The sequence below is a fragment of the Antechinus flavipes genome, chromosome 2 (genome assembly GCF_016432865.1).
Source record: "Antechinus flavipes isolate AdamAnt ecotype Samford, QLD, Australia chromosome 2, AdamAnt_v2, whole genome shotgun sequence".
Taxonomy (NCBI): Eukaryota; Metazoa; Chordata; class Mammalia; order Dasyuromorphia; family Dasyuridae; genus Antechinus; species Antechinus flavipes.
This window is the reverse complement of record NC_067399.1, coordinates 324,088,363-324,116,357: the sequence shown is the minus strand read 5'-3', so window position 1 is coordinate 324,116,357 and position 27,995 is coordinate 324,088,363. Positions and strand designations below refer to the sequence as shown.

At 37.3% G+C, this 27,995-nt stretch overlaps 1 protein-coding gene across 4 annotated transcripts in view; it reads left to right on the top strand.

The window, feature by feature from the left end:
• The window catches only part of SLC8A3 (solute carrier family 8 member A3), a 208,155-nt gene that overhangs the window by 49,378 nt on the left and 130,782 nt on the right, over positions 1-27,995 (top strand). For all 4 annotated transcript variants that reach the window (XM_051977689.1, XM_051977690.1, XM_051977688.1 and 1 more), the window contains exon 2: positions 33-1,880. In XM_051977689.1, the coding sequence (XP_051833649.1) occupies positions 97-1,880 (1,784 nt within the window). In that variant the 5' untranslated portion in view covers positions 33-96. The remainder of the gene's footprint in view (positions 1-32; positions 1,881-27,995) is intronic.

Below are 27,995 nucleotides of genomic sequence, written 5' to 3'. Positions count from 1 at the left end.
TTTAATTCCATCTTTGTTCTATTCTATTTCAGGTTCCTGGCCCATCAGGAGGACCCCTGCAGGTGTGGTGTGGAAGCCAGCAGCTAAATCTTGTGTATGGCGTGGTCAAAGTTGCGGCCCCTCACCTCTGCCTTCCTCCACTTTGGGTTGGTTACTTTTGCACTCTTCCTCAATGGTCTGCGGGCAGAGGCTAGCACAGCTGGGGATGTGGAGAGTACAGGACAGAATAATGAGTCCTGCTCAGGATCATCAGACTGTAAGGAGGGGGTCATTTTGCCAATCTGGTACCCGGAGAACCCTTCCCTGGGGGATAAGATTGCCAGGGTCATCGTTTATTTTGTGGCCCTGATCTACATGTTCCTTGGGGTATCCATCATTGCTGACCGCTTCATGGCATCGATAGAGGTCATCACTTCTCAGGAGAGAGAGGTGACTATCAAGAAGCCTAATGGAGAGACCAGTACAACTACTATTCGGGTCTGGAATGAAACTGTCTCCAACCTGACCTTGATGGCTCTGGGTTCCTCTGCCCCAGAAATTCTCCTTTCTCTGATTGAGGTCTGTGGTCATGGGTTCATTGCTGGAGACCTGGGGCCTTCCACCATTGTAGGGAGTGCAGCCTTTAACATGTTCATCATCATAGGCATCTGTGTCTATGTGATCCCCGATGGGGAGACCCGGAAGATCAAACACCTTCGGGTCTTTTTTATCACTGCTGCATGGAGCATCTTTGCCTACATCTGGCTCTACATGATCCTGGCAGTATTTTCCCCAGGTGTGGTACAGGTGTGGGAGGGCCTGCTCACTCTCTTCTTCTTTCCCCTGTGTGTCCTTCTGGCCTGGATGGCGGACAGACGGCTGCTCTTCTACAAGTACATGCACAAAAAATACCGTACAGACAAGCACCGAGGCATCATCATAGAGACAGAGGGTGAGCATCCCAAGGGCATTGAGATGGATGGGAAGATGATGAATTCTCACTTTCTCGATGGGAACCTGGTGATGATGGAAGGGAAAGAAGTGGATGAGTCTCGCAGAGAAATGATTAGGATTCTTAAAGACCTGAAACAAAAGCACCCAGAAAAGGATCTGGACCAGCTGGTAGAGATGGCCAACTATTATGCTCTTTCCCACCAACAGAAGAGCCGAGCCTTCTACCGGATCCAAGCCACCCGTATGATGACCGGAGCAGGCAACATCCTGAAGAAACATGCAGCAGAACAAGCCAAGAAGTCCTCCAGCTTGGGTGAGGTGCATACTGATGAGCCTGAGGATTTTGTATCCAAAGTGTTCTTTGACCCATGCTCCTACCAGTGCCTGGAGAACTGTGGAGCTGTCCTCTTGACTGTGGTGCGGAAAGGGGGTGATACCTCTAAGACCATGTACGTGGACTACAAGACGGAAGATGGTTCCGCCAATGCTGGGGCTGATTATGAATTCACGGAAGGCACGGTGGTCCTGAAGCCAGGAGAAACCCAAAAGGAATTTTCTGTTGGTATCATTGATGATGACATCTTTGAGGAGGATGAACATTTCTTTGTAAGGCTCAGTAATGTTCGCATAGCGGAAGAGCAGCCAGACGAAGGACTACCCCCTGGCACAATCAACAACCTGCCCTTGCCGAGGGCTGTGCTGTCCTCCCCCTCTGTGGCTACGGTCACCATTCTGGATGATGATCACGCAGGCATCTTCACTTTTGAATGTGACGTAATTCATGTCAGTGAGAGCATTGGGGTCATGGAGGTCAAGGTCCTCCGGACATCAGGTGCCAGGGGCACAGTCGTCATCCCCTTTAGGACAGTGGAAGGGACAGCCAAGGGTGGTGGTGAGGACTTTGAAGACACTTATGGGGAGTTGGAATTCAAGAATGATGAAACCGTGTAAGTACTTTCTTTCTACTCTCTTCTTTCCCCAAGACCCTCCTTCATTCCTTCCCTCAGGAATATTCTTTATAAATAAATCTCATGATGGTGTTAACCTCTTGCTTTGACTCCATCACAGGTGTACAAGAGCATCAGACACTTCTGAGCTGTTTTCCACTTCTAAACTCTTCTGACTCCCCACTTTAACTTTTTTATTTTTTTGTTCCCTGGGCAAATAATCCTATGGCAGGATCTATTGAAACCTATAGTAGTCAGAGGGATGAAATTTTGAGGATTTGCCATGAAGCAAGAGATTTTTCATTTCCTCATGCTTTAGGGTTTCTAAGACCTTTGAGACTAAACTTTTGACCATTTGAATACTGATAGGAGCATCTGGCCAAGTTTCCCTTTAGCTGGTGACTCTAACTCTTACTGGTACCATTTTGGATCTCAATTGTACTCTTATTCTCTCCACACATGACTGTCCAGATCTTGTTAGCTCAAAACCTAGAAGTCCAAATGTTCTTTTTAAACATGCAGGCAGGCTATCATTTGATTCTTCATGTGTCCAATCTGACTGAAATGACTCATTTTTACTCTTGTACTGGGAGAAGCCAGGGTCTATCCCAAAGCTGAGTCCCATATAAGCATTAAAGGAAAAGGAAATTATGGGATACTTCACCATAAAACTATGTATTCATCCCCTTCAACAGTACTTTTTAATTTGAATAAGATCCTATTATGTACTATCATAAAAAAAATTAATTCTCTCTATAGCCTCTTTCATGGACCGAGCTACCCATTTTATACAGCTCATTTGCATTCTGCCCATTTTATATATGCACAGATTGAAAGAAAGTAAAGAAAAAAGACTTACTAAGTTTAGCTCCATCAAAACAGAACACCACTAGACAAACCTTTCCAGTAGTATATACTTATGATTATTGCAACTGTATCTTATTAGAAATATATTAGGGAACATTTTCCCCAGGAGGGAAAGAGAAGAGTGAAATAAGGAAAAAAAAAAAACTGGGAGCTTTTCTCTATTGATCTTTTTGTTAATTCCTTGCTTATATACATAGCAAGCCACAAAGTGTTAACTTATACAACAAAAATGGAGTATCTAAAGAGCCTTCTATTACCATTACCAGAGAATACAAGTTTCTGTATTTCAAGATTTATTGACCAAGTCAGTATACATCTATATGCTTTCCTGATCTTTTAGCTTCCCTATTGAACTTCTTAGACTACATCTTTCCATAACAAAAACCTGAATCTTTTTATTTGTATTCAAATATCAGCCCGAACCCATCCCAAACCTTTTGGTCATTTAAATTGTACCATTATTACTATCAGTAATAAATAATATAAGGACACTTCTGTTTAAGTGACTAGATTATTTTGACAATAGAGGTATACACATAGCTTCACTTTCCTAGATTCCTTATTCTTGTAAGGAATTCTAATCTAAAATATAAGAATTTAAGAAATGGAAAGGGCCTCAGAGTTCATCTAATTGAACCCTCTTATTTTAAGGGTGAGGATAATAAAGTAGAGGGAAGTCAGTTGATTTGTTCAAAGTAATTCAGTCATTCAACAAACATTTTCAGTAGAATTTAAGTTCCTTGAGAGCAGGGACTGCTTGCTTTTATGAATTCATAATCACAGTGTCTAGCTTTACAAATAGTAAGTGTTTAATAAATGCTTATTGAATGAAAGAATGAATGAAAGTCAATTAGTGACTGAGACAAGACTGGAAACCAAGTCTCTGACCTTTACTCTAGTACTTTTTCCTCAAAGCCATATTTCTTAGTTCTGTGCAAGTATCCAAGCATGCTTAAACACACTGGACTTCAGGTAGGCTAAAGGGATCCATGGTCTTGCCATTAACTAGATTTAAATTAATTGTTATTATGTTATATATGTATATTTATCCATCAACTTAGCTGTGGCTGAATCCAGAGTCAAGATCTTAAGGTCCAAACTTCCTTGTGTCAGTGTTTCCTTCTACTCCCTTAGCCTTCCATTAAAGCACCATTCAATAGTCATGGGAAGAAGATGGAAGATGACTGAGATTTTGCTTAATCCATGGAGTCTATCTCCCATCCTATGCTTGCTTCTGATCCATCAGCTTCTTTGGGGAATTCCCACAAAATCTAAGAACATCATAAACCTTGAACCTTCTCCCTGTCCCTGCCTTAGGATAGTTTATCTGGTTTAAGTCTAGTCTCCGCTAAACTGATGTCTTTGAGAATCCTAAAATCATCTGTTCAGGTTTGTTCTCAATTGTACTAAAATGATTCATTAATATCACCCACCACAAAACATGTTTTAAGACAATCTGAATCAGTGGGGGTGGTTTATCTCATGTCCTAGTGACTCAGATTTAACACCAGCATCATTTCCCTAATGCAGACTTGATCTTTAGAAAGCATGGGTGGTTGACATTTGCAAGCTGACAAAAGACAAGCTACTAAACTTCTTTGTGGTTTATGTGACCCTTCAATAAAACTTCACTGCATCTTGTGGAAAGAACACAACAGAAATACTTGAGTGAAATTTGCTCTAGAAATGAAAAGTCAAATAATATTATGTTTCTCCCACTTCTCCAAGAATATTATTTATTGTATCACATGCTATCTTTAGCCTCAGAATTCACTAGGAAATCATGACTCCAAGAAGAAAGATGAAAATAGTTTCCTCTAGAGTCAGGTTAGATGATGCCATAGATAGAGCACTGGGCCTGGAACTAGGAAGACTTGTATTCAAATCTGGCCTCAGATACTTCTGGGGAAGTCATTTAATTTTTATCTTTTTCCATTTCTTTATGGTAAAATGGGGATAATAATGCACTACCTCCCAGGATTCTTTTGAGGATCAAATGAGATCATATTTATAAAGTGCTTAGAATGGCACTTAGTAAATGTTTGTTTTCTCCCTTCCTTTCTTTGCCCTCTTCTTTCTTGAAGAAGGATGGACAAGAATAGCCTTCAGACCTAGGGAATTCCTAGAGAAAGCAAGTCAGCAGTAGATAAATTGGTCTATTTTCCACTTGGCCTTCTCTGTCCATGGAGAATGTACTATAAGAATATTTCAATTAGAAAATATTGCACTCTGGAGTGTTAGGGTTTTCAGGGTTATTCATTTGGTTAAAGCATGATGGAGTTTGCCCTCTACTATCAGTCCAGCAAGGAGCTAGGTTGATCACCTCCTGGCTACTAGAGGTCAGCTGTTATGCTCTAGCATTTTTTTCCATCATGCATGCACCAGGTGCAAGACTCAAAGAATAAGACAGATGGGAGAAGGAGAAAAAACTCTGATTAAAGTAGTTTTCTCCCTTATTCCATTATTCCATTATTCTTAAATACTAAAATTTCTACTGCTGCTTCATGCTTGCAGTCATATCCCTTTTCCAATGTTATGACTTGTAGGTGAACATAGACAGATATTCTAGCAGCATCAAGGATCTTTCTTTTCTGTTATTTGCATTTCCACCTTAAGTCTGGCGACAGTAGATCAATAAACAATGGAAGCGCAAACAATTTGCTTATATTTACCCCAAAATAGGAGATAGAGCTATAAGTGAATATTCTAAAATCTTAGTAGGCATATAACAAATAAGTTTCTTTTTCAGTCTGGTGAGGATAGAACCCACAAAATATAAACCTGTAAAAACTATATCCCACAGGGTAGCCTAGATCTTAGTAAAATATGACATTTCAGAAAAATTGCAGAACTCTAAATAACATTAAAGCATTCTTTATTCTAACTCCCTATATTCATACAAGATGACAAATAGAGTACACTTGAGATCCTGTTTTCTGATGGTGTCCAGAGTCTTCCTGAATAGCTTATTTTAGCATCTAATAAACACAATTTCTCTGACAGTACCAGAAAAGACATGAAGCACTAGATGTGACTACATAACAATGAATTCAGTGGTTGTCTGTACATACTTGATCTGTTAGTGGCCAGGACTTTTCTCCCACCAGCTTTTGGGGAATTTCCAGCCAGAATAGCTATGAAGATTCCAAGGTGAGTTTTTAATGTGTTGTGTGGAAAAAGACATATTCGAATGAAGACAGCCATCAGGGTAGAGCTCTTGGCAAATCCAAGCTCTGTAACCTGAAGATCTAGGAGAGCTTTTGTCTTGTGCTACTTATGCCATTTAGGGGCTTTGACTAATGCCAAATTTTTTTTTTTTTAAAAGAGAGATCCTGCCATGGGCCTTGCTCATTTTTTTCTTTTTTCTTTTTAATCTCTAATGTTCTTTTATATGGTTCCTAAGGTCAAAGTTGCCTCAAACACCTGTCAGGGTAGACTGGACAGAAGGGATCTGGCAATGATTCTTTCTGTCTTGTCTTACGCTTCCCATAGTTTGAATTAGTGCAAGGTTATCAGAAGAAAGATTCCCCTATCCTTTTCCTGATCTTGACTTTGACAAACCATTTGATAAGGGAGAAATCGTCAATGATTTTTTTTTTAATTTGAAAAAAATGGGTCTATGTTTCCCAAACCCAAATTCTAACCCCAAGTGAGCAACTTGGATTTGAGAAGACTCTGAAATCCTGAATTATTAAGAGGAATTGAATACTATGGTAATAATAATAATAATAATAATAATAATAATAATAACAACAACAACAATCAGTAAAAGTCCCAGACTTAGTTTATAAAATAATCTAAATATGTTACGGGCTCAAAGGGCTCCCAGGAATTTGTTCAATTCTCATGTAGTGATCTCCCTAGAAAAAAGTAATGATAAATATATTTAAAGGTGATATTAATGGCCATTTAAAGAGGATTTATGTTATATTTTTTCTTAGTTACTTATCTTCACTCATATCTTTACCCCCACCTCCAGGTACCTCAAAGGGATCACATTGGGATATAATTGAAATAAAATGTGACCAATTACAGAATAGTTTGCTTTTCTGGAGGAGATGTGCTTAACTACTTTTTGCTCATCACAATGGGCAGATACTTTTAGAGTGGAAACCTTGTATTCCCACACATTTGAATTTTTTTTTAAAGAGCTAAGGATGTTTCCATTTTTGTTGGATTCATAATTTCTCCTGTGCTTCTGTATCTTTGTTTATACCATACTATTGTGTACCAGTTGAGAAGTAGGGGCAGTAGGGGTAGAGTTCTTGCAGTGCATCTGTATGAATTGCTCTAGAGAGTTTCTGGTTTTCAGTATAGGTAGTTTATGTACTGAACAGATGCCCCAAATAGAATGTGCCAGGGTGTTTTAGTTAGCAGCAGGCTAGTGATTGCATAGGAATTGTAGCTTTGGAAGGTCGAGAATGTTTTTCTTGGTAGAGAGGTATTACAGCATCCCACCAGGCGTTTTGTCCCACTTAAAACATTGTAAAACATGTCAGCTACCATTATGAACTCTACTGGGATATGAGAAGAATTTTCAGTATATGGAATTTGTTGTATCTTGGTGGGTACCATCTGGAGTTTTTAGCATCCCAGTGGTCACTTTATACATAGAAATGGATTGTTTAGAACAATGTCAGATGCATATTTTGCAGTGTACTGCCGAGTAGATTCTAGCACTCTTATACAGGATTTGCAGTATATTGGATTTGTTGTGTCCTGCTGGTCAGTATATTAGATTGACTATATACAAGATTTCTAGCTTCTTGGGCAATCCATGCCGTGCATAGAGATTTGAGGTGTGCTTCTAGGCAAGCAAGAGTTTGCAGTATCCTTTTAGGCAGTGAAGGAATTTACAGCACGCTCCTGGGCAATGCAAAGGGATGTACAGTCTCCCAGGCATATTCCATATTCTACACAAGGACACTGCTTTCTGCAAATTCCATATACTATCTGTCTACAGAAACTTCCAAGGGCTGGGTCAACGTGTGTGGCGCTTACTGATTTTGCTGTGCTCTGTATTAGACATGGAGGATGGGTTGAGGGGAAAGAAATTGCCATCCTAGTCCCTGGCCTTGGTAAAATGCATCCAGCTCAGCACAAACCAGGAGCCGGAATTAAGCTGGCCTCTGCATGGATCAGCAGAAAATATTCCCTGCCGGTGCTGTCCAGCAGCACAGAGCCCAAGGCTGCTTGCTATCCCTTTGGCCAACCTCCCTCAGCAGCCTGGTGAGAGAGGAGGGCTGCCTCTGTTCTCAGGTACGCTAATACTTCTCTATATCATTTTAAAAGCCTGGGCTGGGTTCCCAGAGTAACCTCTCAGTTCCAAAGGCCAGTAGAAAGCTTTCCTGCCAGTCATGCCAGTCCCATGACAGTAGGAGAGTCCTCCCTGTGTCTCCTCTTCTCCCTTTGCCCCTCCCCTTCAGGACAGCTGCTCTCCTTGATTTAGATGAGGCCAGCAGGCACCCCCTCTTCCCCCAAGAGCTGTAATTTGATGACTTTCCAGGAATTCCCAGGAAGCTGAGTTAGTCTGTCTCATCCATGAAGTTGCATAGCAAGTGACCTTGTCCCGTGGATGTCTTTGTGGGGTTGGGGAGTGGGGGAGAAATCAAGTATTTTGTTGGAATTGGTGGGGCAAGGGGCAATAACCTGAATGCTAAGGAGCCGGAAACTAACCATTTTAGGGAAGTGTAGTCAATCTCTCCCATTTTTAAATGAACGGGTTAAATCTCTTTGAATTGGACTTTCCTTTGGAATCTATTGTACATGATCCTCCCTCATCTTCTACACTTGAATCACACAATGGCATGAAATTTCCTGGGTATTGGGGAGAGAGCATGGGATAGTGAGAAAAGCACTCACCTTGATCATTCAATAAACATTGAGCACCTATAATGTGTTAGGCATGGTTACAAAGATCTAGGGATGTGAAGAAAGGGAAAAAAAAACATTTCTTGATCTCAAGAAGCTCATTTCCAATGGGGATACAACATAAAAACAACCATGCACAATAGTATTAAAACAGTATTAAAACACCTGGTTCAATCTTGGTTTTGTCATTTATGAGCAGAGCAACTAATTGACCTCTTTTCTCCCTCAGGGAATTGGTATGGTACAGTGGAAAATTTAAAATTAGAGAATCTGGATTTGAGTCTTGGAAGTCACTTACTATTTTATTTATTTCACTTTCTCTACTTATGAAATGGGGATGAAAATATTAGCATCACTTCACGCATAGGACTGATTTGAGTATTCAATGAAATAATGCATGTAAACTGCTTCGTAAATTGTAAAGCATAATACAAGTGAGTTAGTATCTATATAAATTAAAGATAATAAAATTTAGTATACCTACCTTGAAGAGTTGTTGTGAGGAGCAAGTGAGATATTGGATGTAAAATATCATCTATATGGTGGCTCTTATCATTATTGTTATTTAGAGTGCATCATTTCAAACCATATGTAATACCTTCTGGGGTCTATATGAACTTGATGGATTAACATTAACAAGGTCTTTGCTATCAAGCTAGTTGTCACATCATCTTTATTAGGGAGGTTGTCTTCCTCTATTGAGAATATGTAGGAAGTTTCTGTGTCTGTACGGCTGTGAGCAAGTCCATTAGCATTCATTCAACAAACTTTTATTAAATGTGGCTATGTATAATGTGAATTGCTAGGTGCATTGGGAGATAAAAGGAGATATGACACAGTTCTTGTTCTTAAGAAGTGATTTTTCTTCACTCACTCTTATATTATGGCCAAACTAAGGTGCTCCTCATTTCCTGATCCATCCTTTCCTTTCAGACCCACATGTCTTTTTGTACATTTTTCTTCAGGACTAGAATGGTCTTCCATAACATTTCTACTAGGTAAATTACTGCCTATCTTTCAAAGCTTATCTCAGGTGCTACTTCCTACATTAGGTCTTCTCTGATCTCTCCAGCTGTGAATAATATTAATTATTTCCCTCTACTTTCTCCCTGAGATACATTATTTATAGCTGCATCCCAATGCTGATTGGTATGGAAGTTTGAATTCCTCCATTTTTTTCTCCATTTTGACCAGTTTTCCCTTCCTTTGGCCCCCTGGTAGCTCTTGACTTACAGGTGATCACTATATTGGCACCAGACTTAAGCCTAAATAAGTCTTTTGTCTTCTTACAGCTAGGAACCATAGAATTAAGATGGTCCACCAGTCTTTGCCTCTCCCCAGTAGCACAGGATTACAGATGTGTACTAGAGGTGCATGCCTGATTAGTAATTGCTCCCTTTTCAAACCTCTCATACACTTATCATCTTTTAGAGTGTATCACAATTTTTGTGTATTTTCATAATATGCTATATTAGTTCCCCAAGACATGGAATATATCCTATTTTACCTTTCTATTCCCAGTGCAATGAGTGCTTTGTATACAGTAAGTGATTAATAAATGTTTGTAGAATTGAGTTAAACTACAATACAATAGGAGATATGACACAAATGCAGATAAATACAGTATAAATTGGAATATAGGAAGCACATAGTAGGTACTTAAACTGTGGGAATATGCAAGAAAGAAATGACTTTCAACTAAGGGGAGAAGAATCAGAATAAGTCTGAATCAGAGTAAGATGAATAGTTGGTGAACTAGACAGTAAGAGACTTAGAATTAGAAGGGTCCTTAGCAGTTATCCAGTCCAATATGAAACAGAGGCATAGAGGTAAATGTCATGGCTAAGATCACACAAGCAGTATGGGACAGAACTAGAATTTGAACCTAGTTACCTTAATATAGCATTTTTTCGTTTGTACCTTCCCATTTTGCAGAGGAGAAAACTGAGTCTCAGAGAGATTAAGGAACTTGTCCAAAGTTACATAGATTGTAAATGGTGGTGCTAGAATTCTAATTTTAGATTCCATACTTTCCCCTCTTCTATTCTGCTTTCTCTAATTGATACTTAGAGATGTTAAATATCCAGAACCACACAGCTAGTGAGTACCAGGGGCAGGATTTTACTGACATCCAGTCAAGCACAACTTCTTCTGTACTACATTGCTCTTGAGTTGGTCTTTGAAGCATGGATAGATAGAAGTAGGGGGAAGAAGAAAACAGAAACTATTGTAAAACTCCAAAGCTTATTTTTTTTCTTATTTTTTAAAGTGAGATAATTGGGGTCAAGTGACTTGCCCAAGATCCCATAGCCAGTGAGTTTTAGATGTCTGATTCTGGATTTGAACTCAGTTCCTCCTGACTCCAGGATCAGTTCTCTATCTACTGCATCATCTAGCTGATCCTTTTGTCTTATATTCTTTTACCCTCTTGATATAGATGCTTGGACATTTCTCTGTACCTCTTTAGCTTATTTTTCCTCTTTTTTCCTCTTAGAGTACTTTTCCATTCTTTTATAGAACTTCATTCTTCCTGATCAACTAGATATGTGAATGCCTCTAGTAGGGTGTGTGCTACAGGTGTGTGTCTGATTAGTAATTGTTCCCTTCTCAAACCTCTCGTAAACTTATATTTTAGAGTGTATCATAGTTGTTTTTTTTTTTTTTTAACAACTGGAACTATAATAGACTTGAAGATCTTAAAGAGTAGAGCTGGGTTTTGAGGACTACATCAGGACTACTCCTGATGATGATAATGAGATGAAGCTTAATAGATTATGCTAAGAGAGAAGAAATTCAGTACTCTTCAAATCAAGAAAAATGTGTCACAGGGATTAGCAATTCCTCTGATATGAACAATTTGGCAATATATCATTTTCTTCGAGCATATAACAGATCAATAATGGAGAATCTCCACAGATTGTTTAAATTTGAAGACTAATACCTACTTCTAGTGATTCATATAGGGACTAATGATACCACCCGAACGAAGCTAGAAAACATCTCTAGGAATTAGGAACTGAAGACCTTAAGAATATAAACAATGTTTTCCATCACTGCTTCTGATAGAAGGAAGGGGATTTAGCAGAGAAAGTTAAATATGAAAATTGATTAGCTTGTTAAAGAAGATAGTGACAGAGAATAAGATTTGGATTTCTTAGCCTGGTTTTAAGAAACAAAAATAATGGGCTTTTTGACAGGGACAGAGTTCATCTAATGAGGGCTGAAATGAATGTATTTTCTAAGAGACTTGTAGATCTGGTGGAAGGGATCTTTATTTTAAAAATAGAATAGAATGAAATGAAAGGAGGGAAAAATGAAGGTATATATCTGCTAAGTCAGATATTTCTAAGAGTTGTAGATACTATATGTTTTTGTTTAGTCATTTTTTCAGTTGTGTCCCCTTCATAACCCTATTTGTTTTTTTTTTTTAATTTTTTTTTTGTGGCAAAAATACTACAGTGATTTGCCATTTTCATTTTCAGCTTTTTTTTTTTTTTTTTACAGATGAGGAAACTGGGAAAACAGGGGTAGTGACTTACTCAGGATCACACAGTTAGAAAGAGGCTTGAATTGAATTCAGGAAGATGAATCTTTTTGACTCTAGGTCTAGTGCTCTATCCACTGTGTCAGCTAGCTACCCCGGCATGATATTGAAGAAGACAATTAGAGGTTTAAGTATTCATTAGAGAAGATGTCTAAGAAATGTATCCTTAGATATCTACCCATTAACTATAGAACATAGTTCATAAATAAAGTAAACTAGAGATCTTAATATAAGAAGATAAAATTAGTATGACTGAAACATGGCAGAATATGACTCATGACTAGAGTATGGAAATGGCAAAGTATAAATTACTCAAAGGGCAAAGATAGTTAACAGGGCAGTGAAGTATCATACCAAAAAACAAAACAAAAATTCTAACTCTCATGAGGACCTCTACAAATTATGACACAATAAAGAGCATTTGGATTAGATTCAGTAGAAGGAGGAAAAAAATTGATGTTGTTGGGGAATACATTATAGAATAGCCTGTTTGGAAAATGGAACTGAATGATAAGTTTCAGAAATAAATCCCAAAGAAAGTAGTAGTGATGGAGAATCTCTACTGGAGGGTTTCTCCCAACTGAAAGTATAACAGTTTATAAATTCTTGCCTTAATTGATGATGCTTGTGGTTTTTGAAGAAGTGATAGGGAGAATAGAATTCTAACCACATGAATGAGATGATATAGATTGGATAATATGGTAGATTCAGAAGTAGTAGAATGATCAATTCAAGTCAATAAAAATTTATTAAATAAACCCAAGAAGTGATATATTAATTGATGTAGGTCCTAAGTTGGTGCTTCTTTTAGTTCAGAGGTATCAAATATGTGGCCCATGGCTACCTTCTACAGTTCTGAGAGCTGACCCAACCACGTAAAATGTGATTGGGAATTTTTAAACAAAAATTTAATAAATAAATATAACAGGAAATAGATTAACATTTTAAAACTAAATCAATTTGTGTTCTACAGACCTTATGTAGAGATTAGTGACCCCATTCCTATTTGACATTATACCACTGCTTTAGATGAATGCCTATATTAAAGTGTTATAGGACTCCATCCCTGATCTTTTTCTGTTCAACTTTTAAAAAATGATTTGGGTGAAGAAATAAATAACAATTGATAATATTTAGTGCTTTAAAACTTACAAAGGACTTTAGATACATCTTATTTGACTGTCCCGATAACTCTGTGAGATAGTTATAAAGATGTCATTAAGGAAAAAGAGCATTAGACTTTGAGTCAAAGAATCTGGATTCAAATCTCTCACTTTTTGCCTGTGTGATGTTGACCAAGTCAACTCTCTGGACCTCAATTTCCTTATCTCTATAATGAAGAAAGTAGATTAGTTTTGTCCCTTTCAACGCTGAATCTATGATGTTGTTATCCCCATTTGACAGAGAAATCAAGGTTTAGAGGCAGTTAAACAACCTACTCTTGGTCATGTGGCTAATAAGTTCTGACAGAAAAATTTGAATCCCAAACCAGAATTCTATTCTCTGTGCAACACTACCATGCTTATTAAATTTATAGTTCATATGAAACTGGGAGAGATAGCTAGTATGTCTGATGTTAGGATCAGGATCTAAAATATCTTAACAAGCTAGAATTAAGGAGTGATTCTAATACTATCAAATTTCATACTATTAAATTTTAAGTCTTATACTTAGGCTAAAAAATCAGTATATAAGTATAGAATTGGGAAGATGTGGTTAAAGTTCATATCACAAAGACCTGAGGTAACTGTGAATTCAATAAGAAGCTTTCAAAAATCCTAGAAACCCAAAGCCATAATTTCCTCTTGTAAGTATAGGGAACATTTTTTTATACCAGCCTAGTGATGGAAATACTCAAATAGTTGTGGAGGTCTTGATTGCAAAATTTAGTGGAACAATGGAAATTTCTTCTTTTTTTGGAAGTAGAAAATATATACAGCTACAATGTGAATTATTAAGGAAGATAGTCAGATACAAGCAATGATAAAGACAGGTGAATGAGTTGCCCAGAACCATTGGTCAGACAAGAGGGCTGAATTACACTGAAAGGAGAATGGGTTATTGGCTGGGTCAAACTTACCAGTTAGTTAGAACTCTCTCCAAGTGGAATGGGCTACTTTGGAAGATAGTGAGTTCTCTTTCTTTTAAGTTCTTCAATCAGGGCTAGTTGATCACTCATCTGGATTGTTGTAAAAACAGTAATTTCTTTTTTGGGTACAATTTGGATGGACAAAGTTATCTTTATGGCTCCTTCCAACTCTATTATCCTAAGATTCTGAGATCAGAGATGGACATATGTTGTCCTGATTTTTTAAAAAAAAGCAAAATCAAGGGACAGCTAGGTGGCACAGTGGATAGAGCACCAGCCTTGAAGTCAGGAGGAGCTGAGTTCAAATCTGGCCTCGGATACTTAACATGTCCTAGCTATGTGACCTTGGGCAAGTCACTTAGCCCCAACTGCCTCAGCAACAAAAAGGAAAATCAATTTATTTGTTTAGTGAAAAGAGCACAGGATATGGAGTTCTAGGACTTGTGTTTAAATACCACCTTGGGAGATCTACTACCTATGTGATCTTGGTCATATTAGTCAGAAAAGTTTTTTTTTTTTTTTAAAGAACCTACTAGTATGCCAGGTACTATGCTAAATGTTAGAGATACAAATAGAGAAAAAAAATATAGTTCTTGTCCTTATGATGCTTACACTTTAATGGAGGAATATAAAACAGAAAAGAGGTTGGGGTGAAAAAGGTTGGGGTACAATGGTGGTAGAGAAATTGACTAAAAGTAGGAGCATGATGGAGAAATCAGAAAAGACTCAAAGTAGGGCAGCCAGGTGACAAATGAAGAAATGTTTGTCTTGAGCCCCCTTCCTTAAATGAAAGCTTTGGAGGACATGGCTCTGCCTTCAGTCAGAGGGACACAGGATAGTGATTGATGATGTGTGAATACCACCATTTTTGCAGGATGGTGAGGTTTCCCATTAGTGACTTCACTTTTCTGTACAGTTGGGATGGTTAGAAAAGATAGTCTTGTAAGCTGCTCCTAGTAACCCTAAGTTCCATGATCCTTCAATCCCTAGGATGGAGAGCTAGACTTTTTCTGCTGAAATTCAACTATATGTATGACATGGTTGAAAAAATAAGCCACTTAATTTAAAACTTCATACTATTTTAGGCTGAATGAATAGAATCGTGCCCAGAATGGATGGAGTTCTAATACTGCTATATTCTGCCTTGACCATACAACACTTAAAATATTGTGTTCAATTCTTGCTACCATACTTTAGGAAGGACCTTGACAAATTGGAACATAGCCAGAGGAGAATGACTGGATGTTTAACCTAGATAAAAGAAGACCCGAGAAGGAGAAATAGGATATGATGACTGTCATCAAAATAGAAGTGCAATCATGTTGGGGAAAGGATTCAGGGAGAAGTTGCAGGCAGGCTAGGCAATAGAGTGGATAAAGCACTGGGCCTGGGATCATGAAGAAATGAGAAATTCAGTCTCAGACTTACCACCTGTGTGACCCTGGGCAACTCACTTAACTCTGTTTGCCTCAATTTCTTCATCTGTAAAATGAGCTGGAGAAAGAAAAAGCAAATCATTCAAGTACCTTTGCCAAGAAGATCCTGAATTAGAATCATGGAGGAATTGGATATGACTGAACAAAAACAAAAAAAAAGAGGATTTTAGAGGAAAACCTCTAAAAATTAGAATTATCGAAATGGGATGAATGGGGTGTTCATGAGGCATTTTGCCTTCACTGGGAGGGGCAGCACACTTTAATGGGCAGATCCCTGAGCTTGGCAAGAAGACCTGAGTCTTACTCTAACTTCATATATTTTCTAGTTGTGTGACTTTGGGCAAATTATTTTTAAAAATCCAATTTCCTCATCTATAAAATGGGAACACCAACAACATCTAACTACTTCTTATTTTGGGGGGGAATTAAACAAGTTTTTTTGTAAAATGCTTTGCAAATCTTTGTGTATTATACAAATTAAATTATTATTATTGTCATTAATCATTATCACTGAAGACTTAAATGGAGGCTGGATGACTATATTTCTTGGCAGTGTTTTAGAGGGAATTCCTGTATAACTTAAACATGACCTTTGGGTTCCAGTTCACACTTGGAGATGATAACATTCTATGATTCTTCCCTCCCTCTCACATATTATCCAATCAATCATCAAGCCTGGCTATTTCTGCCTCTGCAAGATCCCTCTTATCCATCCCTTTGTCTCCACTGTAGGTGTAGTAGAAAGGAGATTTAGTGGAAAACATACTGGATTTGAAGTCTGAAAATCTAAACTAAGAGCTAGCTTTTCCACTTATTAACTTTTTGACCTTGGTTAATTATGTTAGTCTGTCTGAGCCTTCATTTTCTCATCTGTACAGATGAGTATAATAATACTATTACTGTTTTAAAATTATTTATGTGTAAAACAAAATGTAAATATATTTTAAAAGCTATTATTATTTTTACTTCATCTAATTACCCCTTCATCTAATTCTCTATTACCTGGTTAATTTTCCTAAAGCATAATTTTCATCATACCATTTTCTTTTTGAATAATTTTCAGTGGCTCCCCATTTTCCATGAAATACAATTTATCCTCTTTAGCCTGGCAATAAGGGTTTCCATGATTTGGCCCCAATTTGTGTCTCTAGTGATCTGTCCAATGACTCCCAAGACTCTTATGCATTTCTGATCATGTTATCATCTTAGATTGGATACATCTCTTCCTCTCTATTTCACTTCCTTCATTTTTCTTAAAGAATTCCCATTCATTATTTAGGTCCAGCTTAAATTCTACTTCTTCCATGAAACTTTTGCTATTCCCCTGATCTTCAGAAGAAAGTAAGTGTTCCCATTTTCTGAATTCCCATTGCACCTAGTGACTCCATGCTTTTAGTTTATAACCACCTTCTAATTATGGTGATTATGTCATCTCTCTACTAGAATGTAAGCTTTATAAGGACAGGAATCAGGTCTTATTCTTCTTTGTATCTCCCACAGGTCTTGTACAATGTCTTGAACTGGAGTAGGTGTTCAATAAACATTTCAGTGAATGAAAGAATGGAGTGATTATAGAGTGTCACCAAAGGACTTGACCTTTGTTCCTAATTTCAACCCCCAATGAAAAAATTAAACCTGGCAGTCTATATCTCAGATACTTACTAGCCATAAGACTATATAAGTCACTTCACTTGTCTCAGCCCCAATTTCCTTTTCTGAAAATCATCATGGCACCTACCTCACCGAGTTGCTGGGAGGATCAACATATGTAATATATTATATGTTACATAATATATGTCATATGTGAAATGAAATTTGTGAAGTATAAACCCCAAATGCTATATACATGTTAACTATTATTATGTTTATTGTTGTTATTATGTCAGCATGCCCCTTTGAGATCACATTAACTGGAAATCTTTATGATTTAAGTCAACTGTCTCATCTCCTAATTTCATTCTCTCATGGTGAAAAATCTTTCCAGAGGTTGTAAGACACTTATTTTCTTGATATTGTAGGGAAAACAATTTTTTAAAAATATAAAACAGATCTACTTCAACTCTCTCATTTTACAGATGAGAAAACAATAGCCAAGATAGATTAAATGACTTCTCTAAGATCACACAGATAATAAATGGCAGAGCAAAGATTCTAAATCATATTCCTCAACTCTTAAAGTTCATTGGGAAAGTTCTTTACATTTTCCATAATACCAGTGTCTTTTAAGAAACTATAAGGGTTGCTTTTTTGGGGGGGGGAGGCATAGAAAAGAAAGGGAGGGGTAGATATATCATGTCCTCAAATGGATATAATGATGCAAAGTAGAATATGATTAAAGCAAAGGAGAGATCTGGACGAAATACTCTAAAAATCTGAGGAACCGGACAGTATAGAACTTTCTGTTGATTTCTTAGAAGCAATGATACCTGAGCTGGGCCTTGAAGGACTAACTGGATTTCAGTGAACAAAGAGCTTTTTATTCAATTCAGTGAAGCTGGACTTATAAACTTTCCAGGGATTTTGTCAAGGTTTACATAAGCTTTCTCATGCCCAAATCTGAAATCTGCAATTGACACCTAGAGAATCTGTAGGATTTTAGATCTGGAAGTAACCTAAAAGATTGACATTTTACAGAAGGGACTGAGGCTCACAGAATGAAAATATTTTACTGGAGGAAAAGATTTAGGAGTCCAGATTCAAATCCAAAATTTCTAACTCCCAATCTAATGCTCTTTCTCCTATCTCATGCTATCCTTGAATAAATGACTTAGAATTACCATGATACATCATAGTTGATACTTTGGCTTGTGACCCAGGTTAGAAGTCAAAGTTGACCCAACATCAATTATAATGATCTAAGGGACCTATTCAGTGGTCCTAAGAACAGTCAACATTTAAGGAAGTAAGGTTGGAGAAACAAGAAAAACAACATGTAGTTTGTAGTTAATATACTTTCTGAAAGCTGTTGGACATTTGCTTAGGGATCAGGTAGATGGGATAAAAGGAATGTAAAATAGCAAGTGTGTGTTGATGTTTAATAACCACTTCTCTGGGGAAAAAAGTACCCATGATACACTTTTAAGTTTAATTTGCATTCTTAATATTTTCTACATTACTTTCTTAAATCTTGAAGTTCAACAAATCCAACCATGATTTGTAGCTTTCCAAGGTATAAATATTCACACTGGGAATTTAACTATCAGTTCTAAGAGAAACCCACAAACTGCCAGTTGTGGCTCCCATTGTTTCTTGCCATGCATCTGAATTAAATTTGAAAAGGTTGAATGTTGACCTCTTTTAATCCATGTCCAATTGTTTAAAAACAACAACAACAAAAATAATCTTGCTTCAAGAGCCAAGAAGCACATGTATGGAAAGAATGACTAATTGATTTGAATGTGTGAGAAGGATACATCGATCATACCCTGACATTCAACTTGGGTCCAACTTGCTCTAATTAGGGCCCCTGCTTTTGTAGAGTTGTGTCTCTTAAGGGATTTTTGTTTTCAGCCTCATTTTCAGAACATTCTGCTAGGAAAGAAGCCAGCAAGCTACTCAAATGGGACCAGGCCCAACATCTGATTACTGTTAGGACCTCTTGGGAATTTGATGTGCAATGGAAAAGATACTATATTTGGTTCAGGAGACTTGGATTAGAATCCTAGCACTGCTATTAACTTGTTTTTTCTTTTTTTGGAGGCAGTTGTCGTTAAGTGACTTGCCCAGAGTCATACAGCTAGTATGTTTAAAGCAGAATCTGAACTCAGGTCCTCTTGACTCCAGAGCCAAATGCTCTGTCTACCCACTCCACCACCTAACTGCCCTTCTGCTATTTACTTATGATCTTGACCAAGCACACAAGCTTTGCATATAGGAAGACTTAATAAATGCTTCATTCACTTAAAACCTCAATTTCCTCACTATAAAAGGGTGAAATGAGATCACATCTGAGGACCACTTTAGTTGTAAAACCATCATTTTAGAGATACAAGGGACTTTCAAACTTCTCATTTTTCAGATGAGGTAACTAGACACAGAAAAATTATATGATTTGCTCAGCATCACACAGCTAGTGCATCTCTAAGGTGGAATTAGGTTGCAGGACTTCTTGCATCTAGGTTCAGCATTCTATCTGTTACTCTGTATTACCTCCATGCCTTAATGAGAAAGCAGTCAGATAGTAGTGAATGAATCACCGTGAAAGTTTTCCTACTGTCTCCCTCCCAATAACCCATCTTCCCTGGGATGTGTGGTAAGATGGCGTTCCTGTGTCCTTCACCACACCCACTCTGAAGGCTACTTTTCAGCACCAGTCTGGCTCTATCTCCAGCCATCGCCCACAATATTTAGGAGACACCCTGTGAATCAATTAGAAGGCCCCTCCAGGGAGCATGTAATTATGCCCTATCTGGGCCTTGTAATGACAGCCCCTCGGATCACATGGGGAGCTGCCTTGCTTGGCTGCCCAAAACCTTTCCCTGGGAGGGAACTAATCCTCTTAGCCCAGATTGGTCTCTGTGAGGCACTTAACCAAATGCCTCTGGGAATGAATCCCTGCCAATGGGCAAAGCTTTGCAACTGAGGGACTGGCTTCACTGTACCCTAGGGGCTGCCCAGATGGTACTTTGCCCTGAGGTCTCTGGGCATTCCCTGTTTCTTTAAAACCTCAGAAGTTTTGAGTTTAGGAGTAACATTCTGATTTACTTTAGCTTTATCAAGGGGTGTGGGACTTGGGAAGACTGAAGTTTGCAAAAAGATGCTCATGCTTTGCTTAGTCCAAGTCTATGGAGCACAAGGGACATGCTTTGCTATTTGGATGTGTAGTGCACCTTGGTGGCACAGAGATTGGATTCCAGTCTGACCTTAGGCATTTACTAGTTTTGTGAGACCCTGGGCAAGTCATTTAGCACTGTCTCAGTTTTCTCTCTGTAAAATGAGCTAGAGAAGGACATGGAAAACCATTCTAATATCTTTGCCAAGAAAACTCTCAAAGGGGTCACAAAAAGTCGGATATGGCTGAAAACAATTAAATAATAACAACAAATTCATGGTCAGTATCCTATCCCAGGTGATTTAAGGAAATAGATATAAATTGTAAAGAGATTTGAGAGCCCTCTTCTGAATACTGCTTCTTAGAATGTTGGCTTCTCTGAATTAACATTGATGCTGGTGAAATATGCAAACTGCCCTCCTTTTTCATTTTTACATCATTTAATTTATTAACTCCCCCAACCTAGAATTTGGCCAGGATATTTGGAATGTGAATGAAGAATATTTACTCTCTTGAAATAAATGACCTTATACACACATACAGAATTATATACACATCTATATCTACATTCAGGGATCTGCTGTATGTCTGGCAACCACAGAGTTGTTTCAGAGACTAATAAAGGCTAAATCCTGCTATTCACCCCCCTTCTCATCCACTTCTTTACCTTTAAATTCATGCATTATCAGACACTTAGCTTCATTTCTTGAATTCATTGCATATAGGCAATTTTTCTGAGTCCCATCCTTTGAGAAGAGAATCTCCACCTTGATTTTTGGGTGATTGGGTAGTGACTTTTCCCATATATATATACACATACACAGTACACACACACACACACACACACACACACACACACACTTGCCTACCAGCCATCTTTCCTTTCTTTGTTATGGTTACTCTTGCCATTATAGTCTTTATATAACTCTCCAGTATTGATGAAGGGAATGAACTGCATATTAATATACCAAGGCTTGCTTAAGTAGTCCAATATCCTGGCTGGGAAGGAGTGTTCTAAGGATTTCAACTTGATAAACATAACTACTTCTTGGCCTTGCATAAATTCATTGTGTGACCTTAGTCACAATCTTCTTTGTGATCTCTTCCATGAAGAGGTTTCCTTCCCTTTCTCCTTCATCTTTCCCTTTCTGTTTCCATTTCTCTTTTCCTCTCCCTCCCCTCCTTTTCTCTTTCTTCCCCTTCCTTCTCCTCTCTTCAATAGAGTATAGAGAAAAACACAAAGGCAGAAATGCATGTGAGCTTGACTGAATGATGACTAATAGGAAGAAATGAGTTAAGGTGGTATTTTGAAATTTTCAAGATTAGGAAGGATCACAATAAGGATTGAAATTTTAGATATAGAAGATGTTAAAATGTTTTTCTAAAAACTAATTTGAAAAATAGTATCAAATTAACAAATATTTATCAAGTACCTACTTTGTGCCATGCATGCTAGGCTTAGGAAGAAAAACAAAAACAGTCTCTCATCTCAAGGAGCTAATAAACTAATATGGGAGACAACATGAAAATGATGTACAAACAAAATGTATACAGAATAATTCAGAATTAAGATTAATTAAAATTGGAGGGACATTTTTTATTATAGCTTTTTTATTGACATAACATATGCATGGGTAATTTTTACAACATTGTCCCTTACACTCATTTCTGTTCCAACTTTTCCCTTCCTTCCCTCCACCTTCTCGCCCAGATGGCAGGCAGTCTTATACATGTTAAACATGTTTAACTATCTTAGATATAATATATGTGTCCATACAGTTCTCTTGTTGCACAAGAAAAATTGGATTCAGAAGGTAAAAATAACCTGGGAAGAAAAACAAAAATGCAAACAGTTCACACTCATTTCCTGGTGTTCCTTCTCTGAGTGTATCTGATTCTGTCCATCATTGATCAATTGGAACTGAATTGGATCTTCTCTTTGTCAAAGATATCCACTTCCATCAGGATACATCCTCATACAGTATTGTTGTTGAAGTGTATAATAATCTCCTGGTTCTGCTCATTTCACTTAGCATCAGTTCATGTATAGTCTCTCCAAGCCTCTCTGTATTTATCCTGCTGGTCATTTCTTACAGAACAATAATATTCCATAACATTCATATACCAAAATTACCCAACCATTCTCCAATCGATGGGCATCCATTCAATTTTGGAGAGGCTTCTTTCAGAAATGAGATTTAATTGAGGGACAGGAAATCAGAGAAGCCTGAAGGCAAAGAAGGAGAGAAAGAATTCTAGGCATGGAGGGACAAAGTAAAAATGTCCATAGTGAGAAGTTGTATTTTCTTTGAGAAGCAACAAGATCAATGTGTGGTGGTAAGTAAATAAGTTGTTAGTAGAAAGGCAGAAGGTGTTTGCATGGAGGGGGGTGGGTATTGAAAGGCTTTAAAAGCCCAATATGATTTTATATTTGATCCTGGAAGCAATAGGGAGCTACTGGAGTTTAATGCAATAGAGAGATAGATGACATGATCAGACCTGAGATTAAGATTGCTTTGATAGTTGAGTGGAAGTTGAACTGGAATGGGAGGAGACTCGGGGCAATCAGACCAACCACTAAGATACTGAAATAGTTTAGGTGTTGAAGTGATGAGAGCCTGTACTTGAATAGTAGCACTGTCAGAAGAGAGGAGGGCACATTGAGAGATATTTCATCAGTAGAATTGACAGAACTTGACGACAGAGTGGATTTGTGGGGTGTTGGAGAGAGTGTGGAATAGAAGATGACGTATAGGTTGCACTGTAAGTGGAAAGTATAATAAAGTGAAACTAATCTTTATGTAATTATAATGACTAAACTTGCCTCCGGAGAAGAATTAAGAAAACACAGGTCTCTCCTTTTATTGAGGGAGTGGGGTACTATTGACAAGAAAGTGTATATATGCTCTCAGGTGTTTTTTGTTTAGTTGATTTTTAAAATGTTTTTGTTTTTTTAAAATCTTAGTCAAATCTTTTGTTAAAATCTTTGTTAAAAGAGTTTTATTTGGAAATGGATGTGGTTTAAAAATAAAAGACCTTAATAAAACCGAAACTGTAAAAATATATGAAAAAGATAATGTCAATGACATATTTAAAACAAAAAGGAGTGTGTGGGCTCAAATGATCCTTTCTACTTAATTCTTTGTTCCATATTTTCAATCATCTCTTTACCAGGATATAGATAGATAGAATATAATGTGATGGATATGAATTCACAGGTGAAAATCCTTCTAATTACTTAATGGTCATATTGGGTAGACTGTGCTGCAAGAGGTATACTATAGTTATGGGATATTAAATCTGGAAAGGAAATAGAAATGATGGACCACTATCCTTTTATCTTATAGAAGACTCTGAGAATCAAGTAGCAAAGTTTTCACAGTTAGCAATGTAATTATAAAAGTGAGGAAACTCATTTTCCCTTTCAGAATATTTTCCCTGCAGACATATACTGGTGACTTTAAATTAAGATAGCTGACCTTGAAAGCATAAAAATCTAAGTTCAAGTCCTATCTCTGATATTTGATACTGTCTGTGGATATGTGCACTGGTGAAAGACATGTGCTTACTTGGGAGTTCTCTCTCCAATAAAATAATAGGTCCAAGTTATATCCTTATTTTCATATGACCCAACTCGTTGTGAGAACTGTTTTATAAAGTGCAATATAGATGTGAGCCATCATTATATATAAAACCTACCTTATTTCATACTACTGTCCTCCATGAACTCTACTTTCTGGTCAAACTGACCTGTTTATTGTTGCTCATACATGGTGCTCAATTTCTCATTTCTATGACTTTGCACTGGCAGTCTCCCAAACCTAGAATGCACTTTTCCCTCATTTCTGCCTGTTAGGATCCCAGTTTTCTTCAAAATTCAACTCAAGAAATATCTTCCACATGAAGATTAAATTTCTATAGCTGCTAATGTTCTTTTCCCTCAAATCATTTTGTATCCATTTTGTATTTATATTTGTTACATATGTTGAAAAAATGTATCTTTCTTTTTTCATCCCTCTTTCTTTGTATGAATATAATACTATATATCTATATGTGTATATCTATGTAAGTGTGTATATTTATAAGTGTGTATCTGTGTGTGTATCTATATCTTTATATAAGACAGCTAGATGACAAAGTGGATGGAATGCTGGCCTCAGATTCAGGAGGACTTGAGTTCAAATATAGTCTCAGATACTAATTGTACAACCCTGGACAAATCACTTCACCCTGTTTGTCTCAGTTTCCTCATTTGTAAAATAAGCTGGAGAAAGAAATGGCAGACAACACCAGTGTCTCTGCCAAGAAAATCCCACATGGGGTTATGAAGAGTAGTACATGATTGAAAAACAAATTTATATGCATCTATATGCATAAATACATAATATATTTATATACAATGCATAAATATACACATATATGCCATATGTGACAAATATCTATATGTATGTGCACAAATACATGTATACGTGCTTAAATGCGCTTAAAATTGCACTTAGGTTTTATATACACACACATACATAAAGCCCTATACACACACACATATATATATCATATATGTGGATATACATATATATGTGCATAGTGTGTAAACACGCATAAAATGTGCTTAAAACTGCACTTAGAGTTTTGGGGCACTTTGCAACTGTTGTCTTCCCCTTTAAAAGTATAAGTTTCCTGAGGGCAAGTACTATTTCACTTTTATCTTTTTATCCTCAGAATGTAGCATTGTACCTGGTATATCAGAGATGCTTAATAAATGTTGATTTACATTTTAATTCTTATGTGGGCTCAGAATTATTTTAATTTAAGCTCATGCTCAGTAATCACATGTTTTCCCTGAGCACAGAGCAAGTTTCAGGGATGAGGACTGGATCTAAAGTTAGAAGTAAAGGAGTTTTATCTGGATTAAGTGGAGAAAAGAATAATACGCAAGGAGAAAGGGCTTTGGGGGACAGAAATGTCATTATTCCTGTTGTTCTGCCACTGAATCATGCTGTGAGAATGTCAGAGAGAGGGACCCTAAAGAGAGATCCAGTCCTGGGCAAGGGAGAGGGTGACCTTGGGTAAAAATCAGTAACCTAACGTGAACTGTTTTATTGGATTTGCATGGGAAACAGAGGCAAAAGAAGTACAAGTAAACAAAGCAAGGGAGAAAATGAAGAAAGAGAGGAGGAGGGAGAAGGGCTGGGAGGAGATAAGCAAAATTTTTCTCTTCTCAAGGATAATTATACTTAGAATCACTTACCAGCGGGACTTTGGGGCTTGAACATCGACAGTAATTACAGTATAGGTTCAGTGAGGAATTTGACATACCTCTGAATAAAATGTAGGCAATCCTGAAGGATCTTAGCCTGTTCTAATTACCAAGTCCCATAACCATCAACCTCAAATCCATAGTCAGAGCTTGTCATTGATCATGAATGACCATGTGGTGCAGTGGATAGAGAGCTGGGCAGAAAATCAGGAAGACCAGAATTCAAATACAAGGCCACATGTCTGCTAGTAATGTGTCTCTGGAAAGGTCACAATCTACTTGCCTCAGTTTCTCAATTGTAAAATGATTGTTCTCTCAGGGTTGTTCTGAGTAGCAAATGAGAAAAACATAAAGTAGCAGAGTCAGAGACCTAAGATGCAGACTTAGAATCTCCTAAGCCATTATATCTGCTTGCTGCTGACATGAAGATGATTCCTCCTACCTTTATGAGAGATATGGAATGTGAGGGATTTTTCCTCATTGCCAAGGTTAATATCTTTTTGTCTTTGGTTCCATCTCTTTCATTCCTTCCTGCAATTCTGTTGCCTGGATTATTGTCCTCTACCTTCCCTTATTCCTTTTCTTTCTCTATTAACTCTACCTGTTTCCCCTATCCTAAAAAATTCATTGGAAAGTATGCTAGATTTGGAGTCAAGGAACTTGGATTTCAATCTCAATTCTTATGCTTACTATTGGCCTTCATTGAATCAATTAACTTTTATGAGTCTTAGTTTCATGAACTGGAAACTTCTTAAGGTCTTTTCTAGTTCTAAATCTATAATCAACAATCTATTATTACTTCACCTTCTCTGATAAATTTCTAGAAGCTAATCTACATACACTATCTTCATTTCATCATTTCTCAGTCTCTTGTAATCTGACTTCCATCTTTTCCCACTCTATTGACATAATTCTCTTCAATGTCATCCACAGCCTCTTAAATGCCAAAATAAGAATTCTTTTCTTAGTCTTTACCTTTCTTGACTTTTCTATAACTTTGACACTGATCCCAGCTCTCCTCAAATTCTTTATTTCTTTTAATGATATCATCATCTTTCTACTCACTGAGACTTATTATCTTGAAATTATCTTTGATTCTTCCCTTTTTGTAACACCTTCCCTCCTTTTCACACTTCCTTGCCCCCATTACACACATTCAGTTGACACATTCTGTCAATTTTACCGAATATCTCTGCAATCCATGCCCTCTTCAGCATTTGGGCTGCAGTCACCCTAGTTCAGAGTCTTTATCACCCTTTGAATGATTATTACAATACTTTACTGACTGGTCTCCTTGTTACAATTTCTTCCCTCTCTAATTCATTCTTTATACAGTTACCAAGTGATTTCCCTAAATAAAATACTGTGATGGGGACATTACTCTCTAACTTGAAAAACTTTAGTGCTTTCCCATTGTCTATAGAATAAATTCCTTAGTCAGACATTGAAGCCTTTCTATTATCTGGTTCCATCCTATCTCTCTAGCCTTATTTTACTTTATTTCTCTTCATGCATGCTCCTTTGCAGCCAAACTGGATCACCAGTTCTCTGATCTCATCCTGTTTTCTCCAATCTCCTTGCATTCTTGTTTTACCTTCTTATAGCTGAACACACTCCCTCTTCAACTTTGCCTATGGAGATTAAAAGCAGCTATTATAATATATAACAAATTGGTGATAATGAGTGAGAGGCAGGTAGGTGACATTGAAAATAGCATGCTAGATTTGCTATCAGGAAGATATAGATTCAAATCCTATTTCAGATACTTACTGGCTGTGTGACCCTGGGAAAATCACTTAATTTCTCAATGCCTTCATTTTCTTATCTTTCAAATGAACAAACAGAGCTATTGAGAGGATCAAATGAGATAAAAATAAGGAACAAAACTTAAGGTGCTATGCCAATTAGGTATTAACATTTTAGCCATTTATTTTTATATGTTCTTGTGATAAATGAGATCCATTTCTCTTTTTTCTCCCTCTGTCATATTGCTATCAACTAACATTGGATGCTACTTTATAAACAAACTGGATATTCTTCAGAAGACATTATACAAAGTTACCTGTTTTTGTATTTTTGGGACAAGTTGTCTCTGTAACTCCAAGGGAAGACCTGAGTTCTAATCCTGATTTCCTGACTTCCAATCTTGATTTTGTATCACTTACTTTTGTGGCCTTTAGCCAGTCACTTCCCTGTGTTTAATTTTTTTTTTTTCATTTCAAAAATGAGAGAGTTGCACTGGAGTAGGTTTCTTAACCCAGAAGCTAAAACTTTGTTAAA